The sequence below is a fragment of the Neophocaena asiaeorientalis genome, unplaced genomic scaffold (assembly GCF_003031525.2).
Source record: "Neophocaena asiaeorientalis asiaeorientalis breed wild unplaced genomic scaffold, Neophocaena_asiaeorientalis_V1.1 scaffold634, whole genome shotgun sequence".
NCBI classification, from domain to species: domain Eukaryota; kingdom Metazoa; phylum Chordata; class Mammalia; order Artiodactyla; family Phocoenidae; genus Neophocaena; species Neophocaena asiaeorientalis.
Window position 1 is genome coordinate 1379628 of NW_020173971.1, and position 15436 is coordinate 1395063.

Consider the following 15436-nt stretch of genomic DNA (forward strand, 5'->3'; position numbering starts at 1 on the left):
ATGCTTTACTCTAGTCTAATTGTGACAAAAATGTCAGACCAATCCCAGTTGAAGGACATTCTACAAAATACTGGGCCAGTAATCCTGAAAATTTTCCTTAATGGCAGGAGAGGTGTATGAGGTGTACAGAGTTCTCTGAACTATCTTTGCACTAATTCTATAAATCTAAAACTTTATAAAATAAAAGGTTTATTTTTTAAAACTCATCCCATTTACAGTCAGCTATATTATTAAACCTGAGTTTTTATTCTGGGAATTCCTAATACTTGAATCTTTATAGGGATTTGTAGTTCTTAGGGCACCAGCTAGAGCTGACACGGAGAGACCCATGTTGGGTGGCCTTTGTCTTCTTTGGTAGTAAAATATGCATATATCAGCACCCCCCCTCCACAAATATCTGTTTCCTTCAATATCTCATATCAGTGTAGATACCTGTCTTTATTATAGAGCCATAATGAAGCCTATAGCCTAAGACAAGTGTTGATAGCTTTTTAAAGACCTCACGGAGATAAAGACTGATCCTCTTGTTGCAAATTCTTTGCCGTACTTCCAGGATAGGATGGGGGGGTTTGGGGTGAGGGAGTAGAGTACAGATAATTTCCTAGGTTCTTTGACCATGGAGTTTGTGTTCCTGTTTGTTGTTCTTGTTTTGTTTGTTTGTTTTTGTTTTGGAGGTGGGGTGGGGAGGAAATATTGCTGAAACACTTTTACTCAACTGTGTTGAAACTGGAAATCTCGTAATGGTTATTTTCTCCTCCTGTGGAGTTATAGTATGATGACCAAAATTACAGTTTTTCCGGAGTAGACTGTAACTGAAAAAAAGGATGATATCTATTTTATCTTAGCTAGTTTTCTTAACATTCTAAATTTCTTAGTATTCTTATGCATAGCAGCAAATCAGGTCTGTATCTTTAGGAATTACTTCTATAATGGGACTTCTTCTTGGCTCCCGTTGTTTACAGTATCAAAGTGAATTATTTTACATTTGTCAGAAATGTTTATCTGCTTCTATTCTATTCACTTACATGATCCCACATGACATTTGTGTAGAAACTTATTCTCCAGTAACTTGACATTTGAAAATATTAGTCTCCTACAAATTTGGAAATTTCAAAATATATTTTCTTGTCCAAGTTAATTTATAATATCACAATATGTAACTAATAATAATAACAAACATTTATTGGGCACTTATTGTGGATCAGTCACTGTTCTAGGAGCTTTGCATGTATTCACTTAACAGCCCCACTATTAAGTGCTACTGCAATATATATTTAACAAATGGAAAAACTGGAGCACAAAAATGAAATAACAGAGAGTGACAGAGCTGGCATTCAGACTCAAGTGGTCTGGCGTCAGACCTTTTTTTTTTTTTTTTTCCACTGCCTTGGGTCTTAGTTGTGGCATGTGGGATCTTTCGTTGCGGCATGCAGGCTCTCTAGTTGTGGTGCATGGGCTTAGTTGCCCCCACGGCATGTGGGATCTTAGTTCCCTGACCAGGGATCGAATTGGCATCCTCTGCATTGCAAGATGGATTCTTAACCACTGGACCACCAGGGAAGTCCCTGGCATCAGACCTTTTGTCCTGAATATCTTTACTGCTTTTAAGTTTTATTCAGTAAATTCTTACCAGAAATTGTTTAAGGTATTCCTTTAATAATAATAATTATCCAGAGTCCATATTTCATTGACACATATACCATGTTGCCAGTTCAGTTGAGCAAAATTTTTCACACATAAGTACAAAGGATGAGCAGTAAATAAAGATGAAGTTGGAGAAATAACTGTCCCAATATAAAATCGGATATTAAAGTTTGTATCAGCATAACTTTTCGTGATGAATAAAATTAATGGTTGATTTTGAGTTTAGAGACTTTTTTATTGCTGGCAGATGTCCATTTAAACTACTCTAAAAGTAGAATTTACCTTATATCCTCATAAATCATTTGTCTTATTTCCTCTGTAATATTGTAAAATTCTTAAAGGCAGAATATTTTTTAAAAACCAATTTTTTATTCTTCACAGAATTTAATATAGTTTCTAAAAAAGCAGATATGTGTATGTATTAACCCCTATTGGAATAAGGTAGGATATATTACAGCGATTTAGCATTTGCTGAATGAGTGAGCTATTTGATCTTATTACCTGTTATGATACCACTGACAGAGAGGAAAGGCTTCAAATAAATATATTCCGTGACTTGTTTTTACTAGTAGGTTAGGAATCTGAATTTCTTTTCCTTGTCTTTTCTACAGAATACTTCAAACTTTGTGCAGAAAAGTAAGACTTCCCAAAACTTTTCATTTTCGTCACTTAGCACACCTAACACCGGGCTTCGTTGGTGCTGACCTGATGGCACTCTGCCGAGAGGCAGCCATGTGTGCAGTCAACAGGGTCTTAATGAAGCTGCAGGAGCAGCAGCAGAAGAATCCTGAGATTGAAGGTTTGCCCTCTGAAGGAGGCCAGGAAGAAAGGATTGGAACTGAACCCACTTCTAAAACACAGGTGCTTTCTCTATAGGTACCTTAAACTGTCATTTAAGCATTTTTAATATGTGTTATCTTACAAGCAGGCAAGTGTCAATATAGTTGAGGTTTATGAATTTCTGTTCCATTGGCATTGTATCTTTAGAGTAATTATCAGTTACACCCAGAGTGTCTATAATTTCAAAAGTACAAGTTGTTTGACTTTTTTCAGTTGATTCTGAATAAATTCCTTTTACAATAATGATTATGAAATCTACAGCAGGTGTTGGCAAACTATGGCCCACCTGCTCACTGCCTGTTTTTGTAAATTAAAGTTATATTGGAGCACAGCCATGCTCCTTTATTTTTTATTTTATTTTTTAATACTTTTTTTTTTCTTTTTGGTTGCGCCAGGTCTTAATTGCAGCTCGCGGGCTCCTCAGTTGTGGCATGTGAACTCTTAGTTGTGGCAGGCATGTGGGATCTAGTTCCCTGACCAGGATCCAACCCGGGCCCCCTGCATTGAAGCGCAGAGTCTTAACCACTGTGCCACCAGGGATGTCCCCATGCACCTTTATTGACACGGAGTCTTCTTCTACTTTCACACTTCACAGCTGAATTCACATAGACATCCATACAGCAGAGACCGCATGGCCCATAAAGCCTTTGGTGTTTACTCTAATACTTTACAGAAAATGTTTTCCAGCTCTTATGAGAACATTGGCATTTTGTTATATTTCCAGGTTACCTTTTGGTTTGATATACTAAGATAGTCTGCTGATGCAACCATATCCTTGTCCCTAGCTGCAAATGGTGCTGGAGGACAGTGCTGAGAATGTGAGAGGGACATTTATTATCCAAGATCTGTTAAAATTTAGAGTTTTGTGAGTCATGAATACTCAGTATAACATTTATATAGCATTTTATAGCTGGCACAGGGTACTTTTACATATTATATAACTTGCTCCATATAACTTTGTTAAGTAAATATCATTACTTTTCCCATTTCATAATCAAAGAAACTAAGCTTAAGAGATTGTGACTTGCCCGAGGCCACACGACCTCTACTTTCCAGAGCAGGAACTTAGATCTAAGTCTTTTGTTTTCAAATCATTTGTTTGTTCCGTACTCATTTGGAACCACAATGATATCTGTTAAAAATAATAGTAAACTCATTCCTTTTATAATATTGCATATAAATTAGGCTTTTATAAGTTGAATTATTCAGAGTTACTTTCTATACCTGTTCTTTCATATTCCTCGCAAAGCAAGAAATCTGCCTTTGAAGTTCAAGATTCATTCGTACTAGGAAAATTGCCTGCTTTCTGTTTAGTTGATAAACTATCACGGAGCCATATTATGAAATTAAACTGCCACCAGAGTAACTTTGTTTTAATTTCGTCAAAATTCAGCTGTTTCATGAATATTTGTAAATGAAGAATGGAAGTAACATGATTTTTTTTTTTTTTTTTAAACACCTTTATTGGGGTATAATTGCTTTACAATGGTGTGTTAGTTTCTGCTTTATAACAAAGTGAATCAGCTATACATATACATATGTTCCCATATGTCTTCCCTCTTGCGTCTCCCTCCCTCCCACTCTCCCCATCCCACCCTTCCAGGCTGTCACAAAGCACCGAGCTAATATCCCTGTGCCTTGCGGCTGCTTCCCCCCAGCTATCTACCTTACTACGTTTGTTAGAATGATTGTTGAAATGAATTATTTGCCAACTGCTTATGTTTGCTATAGCTAGCCCTAGTAGAGTAAATAAAAATCATTCTTCTATAGTTGATGATAGTCGATGTATTTTTGCTTGACTAAATCTAATAATCCATTTGGAGCAAAATAAGTGACCTCTGTCAATAGAGAAAATTATTTTAATGCATAGAAGTTCATGTAGTTTACAGAAATATTGGAGTAATAATTTTTTAAAGTACAAACAATAACGTTTTCAACAAACTTTGTGGTTTTTCATTTTTTCCCCCTCATTTGTTCCCTTTCAGGATGAATTGCAAAGGCTCTTGGGGTTGCTGAGGAACCAAGATCCCCTCTCAGAGGAGCAGCTGCAAGGGCTGTGCCTTGAGTTGAATGATTTCATTGTTGCTCTATCCTCTGTCCAACCCTCTGCTAAAAGGGAAGGCTTTGTCACTGTCCCTAATGTGACATGGGCGGATATTGGTGCCCTGGAAGACATTAGAGAGGAGCTCACCATGGCAATATTGGTAGGTATATCTGCCGCTAACTGTTGTTGGCGTGTGTGATGGGTAAACGACCATGCGTGTGTACTAGGTTGTATGTCTAAATTGGCTTAACTATATGTTTTCTTTTATCTGTTGTATTATTATTAAGCCCCCGATGATGGTTTTTCATTCTTCTGAGATCTGCTTTAGATTTTTTCTTTTGGTTGTGCTTGAATTCTATGGCAGTGAGTTTAAAGAAGAAAAGAAAAGAAAAGATTTTAGGTTTCAACTGAGAATAAATTATTTGAGAAATACTTTCTGACCTTGATCACGCTCATAAGGGTCAAAGCAGTTTTAATGCCCGTGAAACTTTGGATTTTCATTTACTCTTACTTTTCCACTTCCCTGATCATTTCATGGTTCATTAATGATGTATGATCCATTTAGAGGTGTGTAACTACTGAAAGAGAAAATTCGTGGAGATGATAGTGAACAGGTGTCTCTTGCTTTTGATTACATAGAGTACCGCTGCTTCTGATTTCTTAAAGGGGGCCATTGCTTAAAATCTTTATAACCTAGAAATCTAGGTTATAGATTTAGATTATAGATTTAGAAAATCTACGTTTTCTAAAAATTGAGTTTAAAATGTTGAAATACTGTATCTAAAATGTTTTCAGAACTTACATTTAAGTATGAATTTTTCAAGAGCAGGGATTTTTAATTTATCACCACTTACCTCATGCTTGAAACAGAGGTAAGCACTCTGTGCCAGGCACTGTTCTTATCTTCAGGCCTCACAATCAGTGTTGAAAATAGGCATCTAGAGATGATTTGAATATGCAGTAGGAAGTGGACATTTGTAACACATTGATGTTGGAATTGTTTTTTCCAGGCACCGGTACGTAACCCAGATCAGTTCAAAGCTCTTGGGTTGGAGACTCCAGCTGGAGTCCTCCTTGCTGGTCCCCCTGGCTGTGGGAAAACTCTGCTGGCAAAGGTATGGAATAATTCAACTGCACGTATTTTATTTCTTACTATCAGTTAGGATAACATGGATTTAACTTTAAATGTTACAGTGAGATATTTTTGCATATTTTCATATTATTAGAATTTCATTTTGGAAAGACTGACAATTTCCTTCAGGAAAGTTTCCCACTTTAATTTTAATTATACAAGGTATATCATTGCAAATTTGGAAAAGAAAATTTTAAATCTACCATAATCCCATTGATTTTAACACAGAAATTTTCATGTTTTCTGTGTATTATATTCTGAGTTTTTAATGAACATTATTGCATAGTTGTAGTTTATAGCTGACCTTGTTTCCTGCTTTGATATAGTTATTATTTATAAATTAAGTATTTTACATTCCTTATTACAAATGTTATTTTGAAAAATTAGTTTTTTACAATAGAAAATATAGATAAGCAAAAGGGAAAAGCATCACTTACAATCCTCTCACTATTGCCTACTAGTAACCACTGTTTCATTTTGTTGTTAGTCCTTCCAGACGTTCTTTTGTACATATATATCAAGATAATATGAATAACTTTAATACATATATTTACAACTATAAGTTTTTTGTTTTTTTTTTTTTACAACTATAAGGTTTTTAAACATGCATTTCTCACTTATCAATATTTCTTGAACATCTTCCCATGTCAGTATATACAGATACACATCGGTATTTTTAATGCCTGTGTAGTATTCTGCCATAAAGATGCTCTATAATTGGGCTCCCCTGGTGGCGCAGTGGCTGAGAGTCCGCCTGCCAACGCAGGGGACATGGGTTCATGCCCTGGTCCGGGAAGATCCCACATGCCGTGGAGCGGCTGGGCCTGTGAGCCATGGCCACTGAGCCTGTGTGTCCAGAGTCTGTGCTCCGCAACGGGAGAGGCCACGATAGTGAGAGGCCCGCGTACCACACAAAAAAAAAAAGATGCTCTATAATTTATGGAAATGATTCCCCTATTAAAACAACACTGCATGAAACAGTCCTGTGCTTACATTTTTGTACCTCGACGGGTAATTTTAATAGAATGCATTCCTAAATAATTTTTTAATAAAAAGAATGCATGTATTTAAAGCTTTTGATCCATTACCACTCGATCAAAATGATCCATTACCCAGTTACACTTGATCCGTTACCAGTGTCTTCCAAAAAGTCTGTACCAGTTTCATCCATATAGGGTATGAGTATCCATTTCCCCAACACCCCAAATTAGCAATAGCCATTAACATTGTTTTTAATATTTGACTAATAGGTAAAAATGGTTATCTTACAGTTTTTAAGTTATGTTTTAAAAGCTACTAGTGGGCTTTTAAAAATAATACGTGTTTATTGGCTTTTTTCTTTATGAATAGTCTGTTTGTATCCTTTGTTTTCTTAACATGCTTGTGATTTTCTTATTTATAATCACTCTTCATATAGTAAGATCTGTTATATTTGTAGTTTGTCAGTGTTTTTGGCATTCTTACTTTATTGATCATAGTTTTGACACTTTTGTTTTGGGTTTTTTTTTCATATTTATGTGGGCAAATTTCTTAGTCTTTTGTGATTTTTTTCCTTTGGAATCATGCTTACTAGAACCATTTTTCTTGTCTGTATCTTATATTAGTCATCATTTTTAATGTCTGTATAATATTCCATCTATAATTTACTTAACCCTTATCAACTTTTAAAAATATTTGGATTGTGCTTCCCTGGTGGCGCAGTGGTTGAGAGTCCACCTGCCGATGCAGGGGACATGGGTTCGTGCCCCGGACCAGGAAGATCCCACATGCCACGGAGCGGCTGGGCCCGTGAGTCATGGCTGCTGAGCCTGCACGTCCGGAGCCTGTGCTCCGCAATGGGAGAGGCCACAACAGTGAGAGGCCCGCGTACCGCAAAAAAAAAAAAAAAAAATTTGGATTACTTGTAAATAAGAAATCAAAATTAATGGCATTTTTAATAAGTTTCACAGCAGCCGAATAATCTGCAGCTCCTCAGTAAATACCAAATATCCACAGTGCCATTTGCCCGTGTATATATATATATACCTATATAATATACATGTACATTTTTAAAAACATTTTTACTTATATTACTAAATTTCCTTGCTTAATGCTTTCAGTACTCTTACAAGGCATTGCTGTAAAGGAGTTTGGAAACAAAGGAGGGAAAGGAGAACACCACAGTTGCTGGTCTATGTTTTTTCACAACAGTTTTAGAAAATCGTAGCCAGAAAGAAGGTCCTGCAAGCTAATATGTGAATTCACTGGGTGGATGCAGTTCCCTTGCCTGAGTGCCTTGTAATGTTTGTTTATGTTTTAATTATATCTGCCTTTGACTATTTCTGCTTACAGCAGAAAGGAGATAGCTTAGATCATTTGAAATCCCTAAATAATGTTAAGGCATCATAGATCACATTTTTCCTCTTCTTCCCACCCGCCGCCTCCCCAAATTGCCAACATTTTGGTCCCTCTCTGTTCAGTCAGATTTCTGGTATCTGACCATTTAGAGCAGGGAATCTTACCTAGGACTCCATGGATGGACTTCAACAGCTCACTGGATCCATGAGCCCAGGCAATATATTATGAGTATTTGTATTTTTTCCAGGGAGAGAGTTCACACTTTTATTAGATGCTTCAAGAGATTCATGACTACATGCCCTAGAATCTAGAAGTAATAGAAAATGTCCTGGAATGGCAGAAGCAAAGTGTTACTGGAGTAAAGTTATGGAACCACTTATGAGTCAGAACCTGGCAACCTAGAATTGGTTATAAAATTAAGATTTTGGATGACCTTGGTTGTTTTGTTTACTCATGATAACAATAACATAATGAAAAATTTCTAAGCACTAGCACATATTATATAAATAGCATCAAGTAAAGGCATGTGATTGCTGGGGGCCAACACACTGAAAATTGGTGACTAATAAGAAGGAAACTAGAAAGAGAACAGTAAAAATCATTTAGTCATCTGCAACCATATAGTATGGAAGCAAACAGCTCCTAACACTGAGTACAAGATTAATGATGATATCCATGAAAAAATTAAATTATATTCACTGTATTTCATTTATCAATAGAAGACAAAAGATTTCTGATAATTTCAGGAACTCTGTTGGGTGTTTTAATGGGTGAAATCTTAGTTATCTCGCATATGGATGTTGAAAACCTAATGTAGATGAATCATGCTTTATTAGATGTGTATCCTGACTCTACTTAGAATGTGAGAGGTAGGAAAGTTAAGAAATTGGCAGCCGGAAAGACAGAGATTCCGAGATGTGGATAAGCTGCATGTTGAGCAGTTTTTGCCTGGCAGCGCCTGCATGCATTCATTTATTCAACCAGTATTTGTTGAGCTACATACACTTTGCCAGAACTTGTGCAAGGTGCTAGGGATAAACTAGCGAACGTGACACGTACTCTAATGGAATTTATTGTCTGTCTTGAAGAGGCAGGCAGTAAACAAAACAATAAAATTGCAGATTCAGCTAAGTTATGATGGAAATAAACAAACTGTTGTGGCTATTTTAGGTTTGGTATTCAGGGGATGGTGATATTTAACAGAGTCCTGAAGGACTAGATAGCCACATGAAGAGGCAGAGAAAGAAGGGGAAGAGTCTTCCAGATAGAGGGAACAGCAGTTGCAAAATCCCTGAAGTGGGAAAGGGCTTGGTGAATTCGAGAACCAGAGAAAGATCTAGTGGCTGGACTAAGAAGAAACTGTCATGTCACAAAATACAGGCTTGCAAGCCATGGTGAATATTTCAATTTGTACTTGAAAATAAATGAGAAACATAGTAAAACTATATGATCTCATTTACATTTAAAAAAAATCTTTTATTGGATTATAGTTGATTTACAGTGTTGTGTTAGTTTTAGGTGTACAGCAGAGTGAATCAGTTATGCATATATATATATCCACTTTTTTTTTTAGATTCTTTTCCCATGTAGGCCATTACAGAGTATTGAGTAGAGTTCCCTGTGCTATACAGCAGGTTCTTATTAGTTATCTATTTTATATATAGTAATGTGTATATGTCAGCCCCAATCTCCCAGTTTATCCCTCCCCCCTTCATTTACAGTTTTGAGTTAAGTGGAGAATGGATTGGAGGAAAGCAAAGAGAGAGAGGAAGCCAGTTAGGGTTTTTTTGGTTTGGTTTGGTTTGGTTTTTTTGCATGTCCAGACAGTAGGTGATGATGGTCTGGATGAGGATTGTGGTATAGTGGAGAAATAGGAAGTATCAGACTCACCTACATTTTAGCATTAGAGCTAATAGAACTTACAGATGGATTGGCTGACCTGACAAGACAAGAGATCAAGGGGAGACACCGTGGTTTTGGCTTAGAAAATATATTTACTGGGATAGGGAGAAAAAGAGTTTGGGGTGTGGGATTTGGGGAGAGTTGGGAGAAATTCAGGAGTCCGGCTTTGGAAACAACAGATTTGAAAATCCTATGAGATCCAAATGTGAAATGAAAAAAAAAAAAAAAATCCAAGGGGAGATGCTGAGGAATGTGTTGAACATAAATCTTGAGCTCAGATATCAGGTTCTAAGAATAGGAAAGAACTTTATTCCCTGATCATTTTGAAGTTGTGAGTGATTTTATTCGGGTTTCATCTCTACATTCTCAGTGTAATTTTTGTATTCTTCTACACATATAACCATATATTTCTCCTTTGTTTTTCTCTTTGGCTTTCAGCCATGCAGTTTAATCTTTATTTATTAAACAAAATAACCTGTAAATACTGTAAAGACTGATACCGATGCTTTTGACTTCTGGTTTATGAATGAATGAATGAATGATTGCTTTCATTGGGCACGGCATTTGTTTATACAGAGATTATGATTTCACTAGGATTCTAAGCTAGGGCTACAAATATACTTACATATACCATGTTTATGTAAACAAAACATTTACATAAATGTTTCAAGTCATTTCCATCTGATTTCTAGTCTGATTTCTAGTCTGTGGAAAGTTTTATGTTCACATTTACTTCCTTTGATTTTCTTTTTATTCCCATTTGTCTCCTGTCCTTGAGAAAGGCAGCTATAAAAAGGGGGAACTAGAGTATAAACCACAAAAAGTTCTTGCATTATCACAAATTATTGTTATTACTATTTTATTATATGTTTGTCTTGTGTCTTTTTTCTCTTACTAGGCTGTTGCAAATGAGTCTGGGTTAAATTTTATATCTGTCAAGGGGCCTGAGTTACTAAATATGGTAAGTTGTTGTGGCATTAGCCATTATTTTTGATTAGGAAAAGTATGGTCATTCAAATTACAGGGTCCTCAGATCATTGAAACAGTCGAGTTTTTTGGTAAAATCACTGCAATAGGAGTGAAGAGATTGAGCTTTGCTCTGCTGTACTATTTACTGTGTATAAATGCTTTCTTAATTAAGTCTGTTCACCTCTGAGCCTAAGTTTTCTCACCAGCAAAATGGAAATAATCAAAATAGTCAACATTTAAAGTGTTAACTCTGAATTTGTCAAGCCCTTTATATATATTATTCTTCAACACCCTGTGAGATACAAATTGTTTTTTTCTCTGATTCACAGATGAGGAAACTTAAGTTTGGAGGGGTCGTATAACTTGGCCAATGTCCAACAGCTTGGGGATAGTGGAGGTGACATTTGATCTGCTTTCCTTGTCCTGTTGTTGTATAGCTCAAATGAGTTAAGGATTAATAAATAAAAATACTTGGGAAAGAAATCACTAAACTACTATATAATAACTTCTTTCTGCATTTAAGCAGCTTATATCTTAAATTTAAGAGACTTTGAATTTCTTGTTTCTTGTTCATGCCTATGAAGAGTAAAATGCCATTCCATAATATTCAAAGAAGAAACGAAAGTGTTATCATTTGTTTTAAAAGGCTTTTTCAATTTATCACCCCTCTAATTTTTTTTGTTTCCTATTAAATATGTTACTTTGCTCCTAAAATAAGGATTTGTACTTTTATCTTGACTCTTCTTACCCTTCATTTTGGCTTTCTAGTGGAGGAGGTACTCAAAATAAGCGCTGAGGGGAAGGGATTGATGGGGGGTGAAGGGTGAGGCTGGAAAAAAGTAATAGCCAGGCAGTGCAGGGCCTTCATACCAAGCTAGAGTCAAAATGTTACCTTTAGCGTATTAGAGAGCTAACAGAATGTAACTTTTTTTTAAGAGTGTAATATTCTTAAAATTTTACTATGAAATATTTCAAGCATATAACAAGTTATAAAGAGTAATATAATGACCCCTCCATGTATCTAACATCCAGCCTTAAAAAAAAACCCAATATATACTCAAAGCCCCCTGCAAACCTTACCTAATCATGTCCTCCATTCTCTTTCCCATAGAATTTACTATAATCCTGAATTTGGTGTTTATTAATTCTGTACACTTCTTTCTACATTTACTGTAAATGTTATATATTTATCCCTAAATAACATGTAGTATTATTTTACATGTTTCAAAAAATAAGTTTATGAGAATTGGAAATGTGAACACCTACTGGACAGTTTATATTAAGAAAATAACTTTTAAGTGTGATAATGATGTAGTTATGTTAAAACCATTATCTTTGGACTTCCCTGGTGGCTCAGTGGTTAAGAATCCGCCTGCCAATGCAGGGGACACAGATGCGAGCCCTGGTCCGGGAAGATCCCACGTGCCACAGAGCAACTAAGCCCCGTGTGCCACAACTACTGAGCCCACGTGCCACAACTACTGCAGCCCATGCACCTAGAGCCCGTGCTCTGCAACAGGAGAAGCCACCATGAGAAGCCCACGCACCACAACAAAGAGTAGCCCCCGCTTGCCGCAACTAGAGAAAGCCTGCACACAGCAACGAAGACCCAACACAGCCATAAATAAATACATTTATAAATGATGGGATTTTAAAAATATATATATATTTTAAAACATTATCTTTTAGAGACAATGAAATATTTACAAATAAAGTTATGATGTCTGGGCTTTCCATCAAAATATCAAGTAGAAAGAAAAGTGGACAGAATATAGATAAAGCAAGTTGATCATGAATTGAGCTGATAATAATGAAGCAGGGTGATGGGTATATCTGGGGTTTATTAAACTATTATATCTACTTTTATTATATGTTTGGAACTCCTTTTATAAATGGTAAAGCAAAAACAAAGCCACTTTATATAAATGGTATGTGTTCTTTTGTAACTTGATTTTATTGTTATTTTTGTTGAGCATTATATTTATAATATTTATCTTTATTGATATATTTACCTCTAGTTATTAATTCTCTGTGCAATAGTCCATTGAATGAGTATAACCACACTTTTAAAAAAATCAGGTTTTTTTTCTTTTTTAAAAAAAAAAAAAATTTATTTATTTATTTGGTTGCACCAGGTGTTAGTTGCGGCAGGCGGGCTCCTTAGTTGCTGCTCGCCGGCTCCTTAGTTGTGGCATGCGAACTCTTAGTTGCAGCGTGCATGTGGGATCTAGTTCCCTGACCAGAGATGGAACCCAGGCCCCCTGCGCTGGGAGCACGGAGTCTTAACCTCTGTGCCACCAGGGAAGTCCCTTAAAAACATCAGTTTTTTTCTTGACTCATGTTTAGGTTGAACATTATATACATATATCCTTATGCATATTTGTGAGATATTTTCACCCTAGGGTATGTACTCAGCAGTAGAATTGCTGTATCTTACAGTATATACACTTTCAAAAATATTAAGTATTGCCCACTTTTTTCCCAAAGTGGTTCTTACTGAGTTTTACTTTCACCAGCAGTGAATGAAAGTTACTTACGTTTTTGCCAGTCTGATGAGTATGAAATTTTATCTCATTGTCATCTGGTTTGTTTTTTGGAGGTAAATGTGGGAAGAGTTCTGTGGAAGAGTCCAGAATGACTCTGAGAGATTAAGTGATCTAATGAGGAAGATAGACATCTTGGGGTTAGAAAATGAGTTTGCTCTAGGACGTTTTAGATTTATAGAGCCATTTGGAGGGATTCAGCAAACTATAGGAAATGTGAATCTGGAGCTCTGAAGAGATTTGGGAGTAAGTATCAATCTAAATGGCACCTAAAACCTAGGGAATGGGTAAGGTTGAGTAGTATTGTAAGGTGGTCTCTGACAGAACCTTACCAACATTTACGGACCAGGAAAGGAAAAGCTGGCAAAGGAGACTGTTCAGAAGGTGGAGGACGCCCAAGACTTTCTAAGCCTGAAAACCTAGGGAAGATAATTTTTTCCACCTGTCAATATAACCAAACAATAGAAAAGAAATTGAAAGTAGGGCTCTGGGTTTAGCAATTAGAATGTCACCAGTGACTTTAGGGAAAATATTTTCAATAATTATGTTTGCAAAAGCCAGATAATAATGGTTGAAAACTGATGGCAAATAAGGAATTAGAAATAATAAGTATAGGATCCTTACTTGAAATAGTTCTTAAAGGTCAAGGTAGTGGGAATTTTAATCATTGTTACATTTCTTAAGATGAATTGATTTTAATCTGTCCTTTTGAAACTTTAGGTTTACCTTCTCCTAAATTAAATTTCCTTTTACTTAGTCATTTTGGTTAGCTATATCCAAAGTCCCTTTGCCGGCTGTATTGATTCTTGTCTTTCATCCCTGTTTGAAACTCTGTCCCAACCCCCTGATATCTTTTCTTTAAAAATATCTACTGAATGTCTTTTCAGCATTCCAAATATAATTTTTGCTGATTTAGATTTTTCAGGAAACTAAATAGGTCTGCTGTATTTGTACACTGAGCAGGATGTTATGATCAGAGAAAAATTTGAAACTGTCATGACTTCTGCTTTCCAAGGACTTTATGATGTAATATAGTGAAGGTAGAATAGCTCAGAAGGTATAATAGTAGGAAGTGCTGTAAGAGCAAAGAAGAGAGGGTGGTGGGAAGAAAGATTAGTGATCTTGATCTAGAATGCAAGAGCTGTTTTAGAGGTAGGTTGGAGAAGCAGTTCAAGTGAGAGAAGCAGAATAAGCAAAAGTACAAAGAAAAGTTACAGGACAGATCTGAGGAAAAGAAGTTCTACTCAAATAGAAAATAAAAATAATCATTGTCATCTGTGATGTATTCTGTGCCTTAATTACTTTATTATGACCATATAGTCATAACATAAAAATAACCTTATGATATAATTGGCACCATAAAGACATTTTCAAATTGTCTTATTTAGCAGTATTATTATGAGAAACAAAGCTTTTCTTAGTTAACTAATTTGAAATTTTACAAGAACAATTTCTTGTGCTTAGCTGAAAGTAAAGCTGTATTTTTACATATAACTTTTTATATTAATTAGTCCTCATGTTATAGCTGCTTGTGAATTGCTTTGTATTTTGATTTTACCGTACATTATGCATTATGAAACCTGGTAGATGTCTAACTGGCTCATTTTGCTTCCTCTGATGTTGTATGACCGTTAGCTCTTCCTTTAGCAAGATGACTTGTGTAGAAACAGCAGTAGAACAGTAAATTGTCTTGTTCACATTTAAAATACTGTTGAATTAATGAAAATTACTGCTGGGTATTTTATATGCATAAAGCTTTGATCCGTTCTAAGATACCATAAAATTGTGGAATTCTTTTGAGCTAGAGGAGACCTTTCATTCTATTTAGTCTTCATTTTATAAATGAGGAAATTTATAATAAGCTTAAGTAATAGCTAATCTTATTAAGTTGAACCACATATAACTGGCTATTTTTGACCTAGTACTTTTTGGACTCTGGCATATAAATGTCATTTAAAACTAGTACTACTATAATTTGGCCCAAACTCCAAAGTTGAAACATCTCTACATTTTATTTCCTTTCTG

General features: G+C 35.7%; 1 protein-coding gene across 1 annotated transcript in view; it reads left to right on the forward strand.

Annotated features, from left to right (window-relative positions):
* The window catches only part of NVL (nuclear VCP like), a 100440-nt gene that overhangs the window by 34175 nt on the left and 50829 nt on the right, over nt 1-15436 (forward strand). The window contains exons 13-16 of the mRNA XM_024753146.1: nt 2256-2505; nt 4470-4688; nt 5539-5643; nt 10798-10860. Of these exons, the coding sequence (XP_024608914.1) occupies nt 2256-2505; nt 4470-4688; nt 5539-5643; nt 10798-10860 (637 nt within the window). The remainder of the gene's footprint in view (nt 1-2255; nt 2506-4469; nt 4689-5538; nt 5644-10797; nt 10861-15436) is intronic.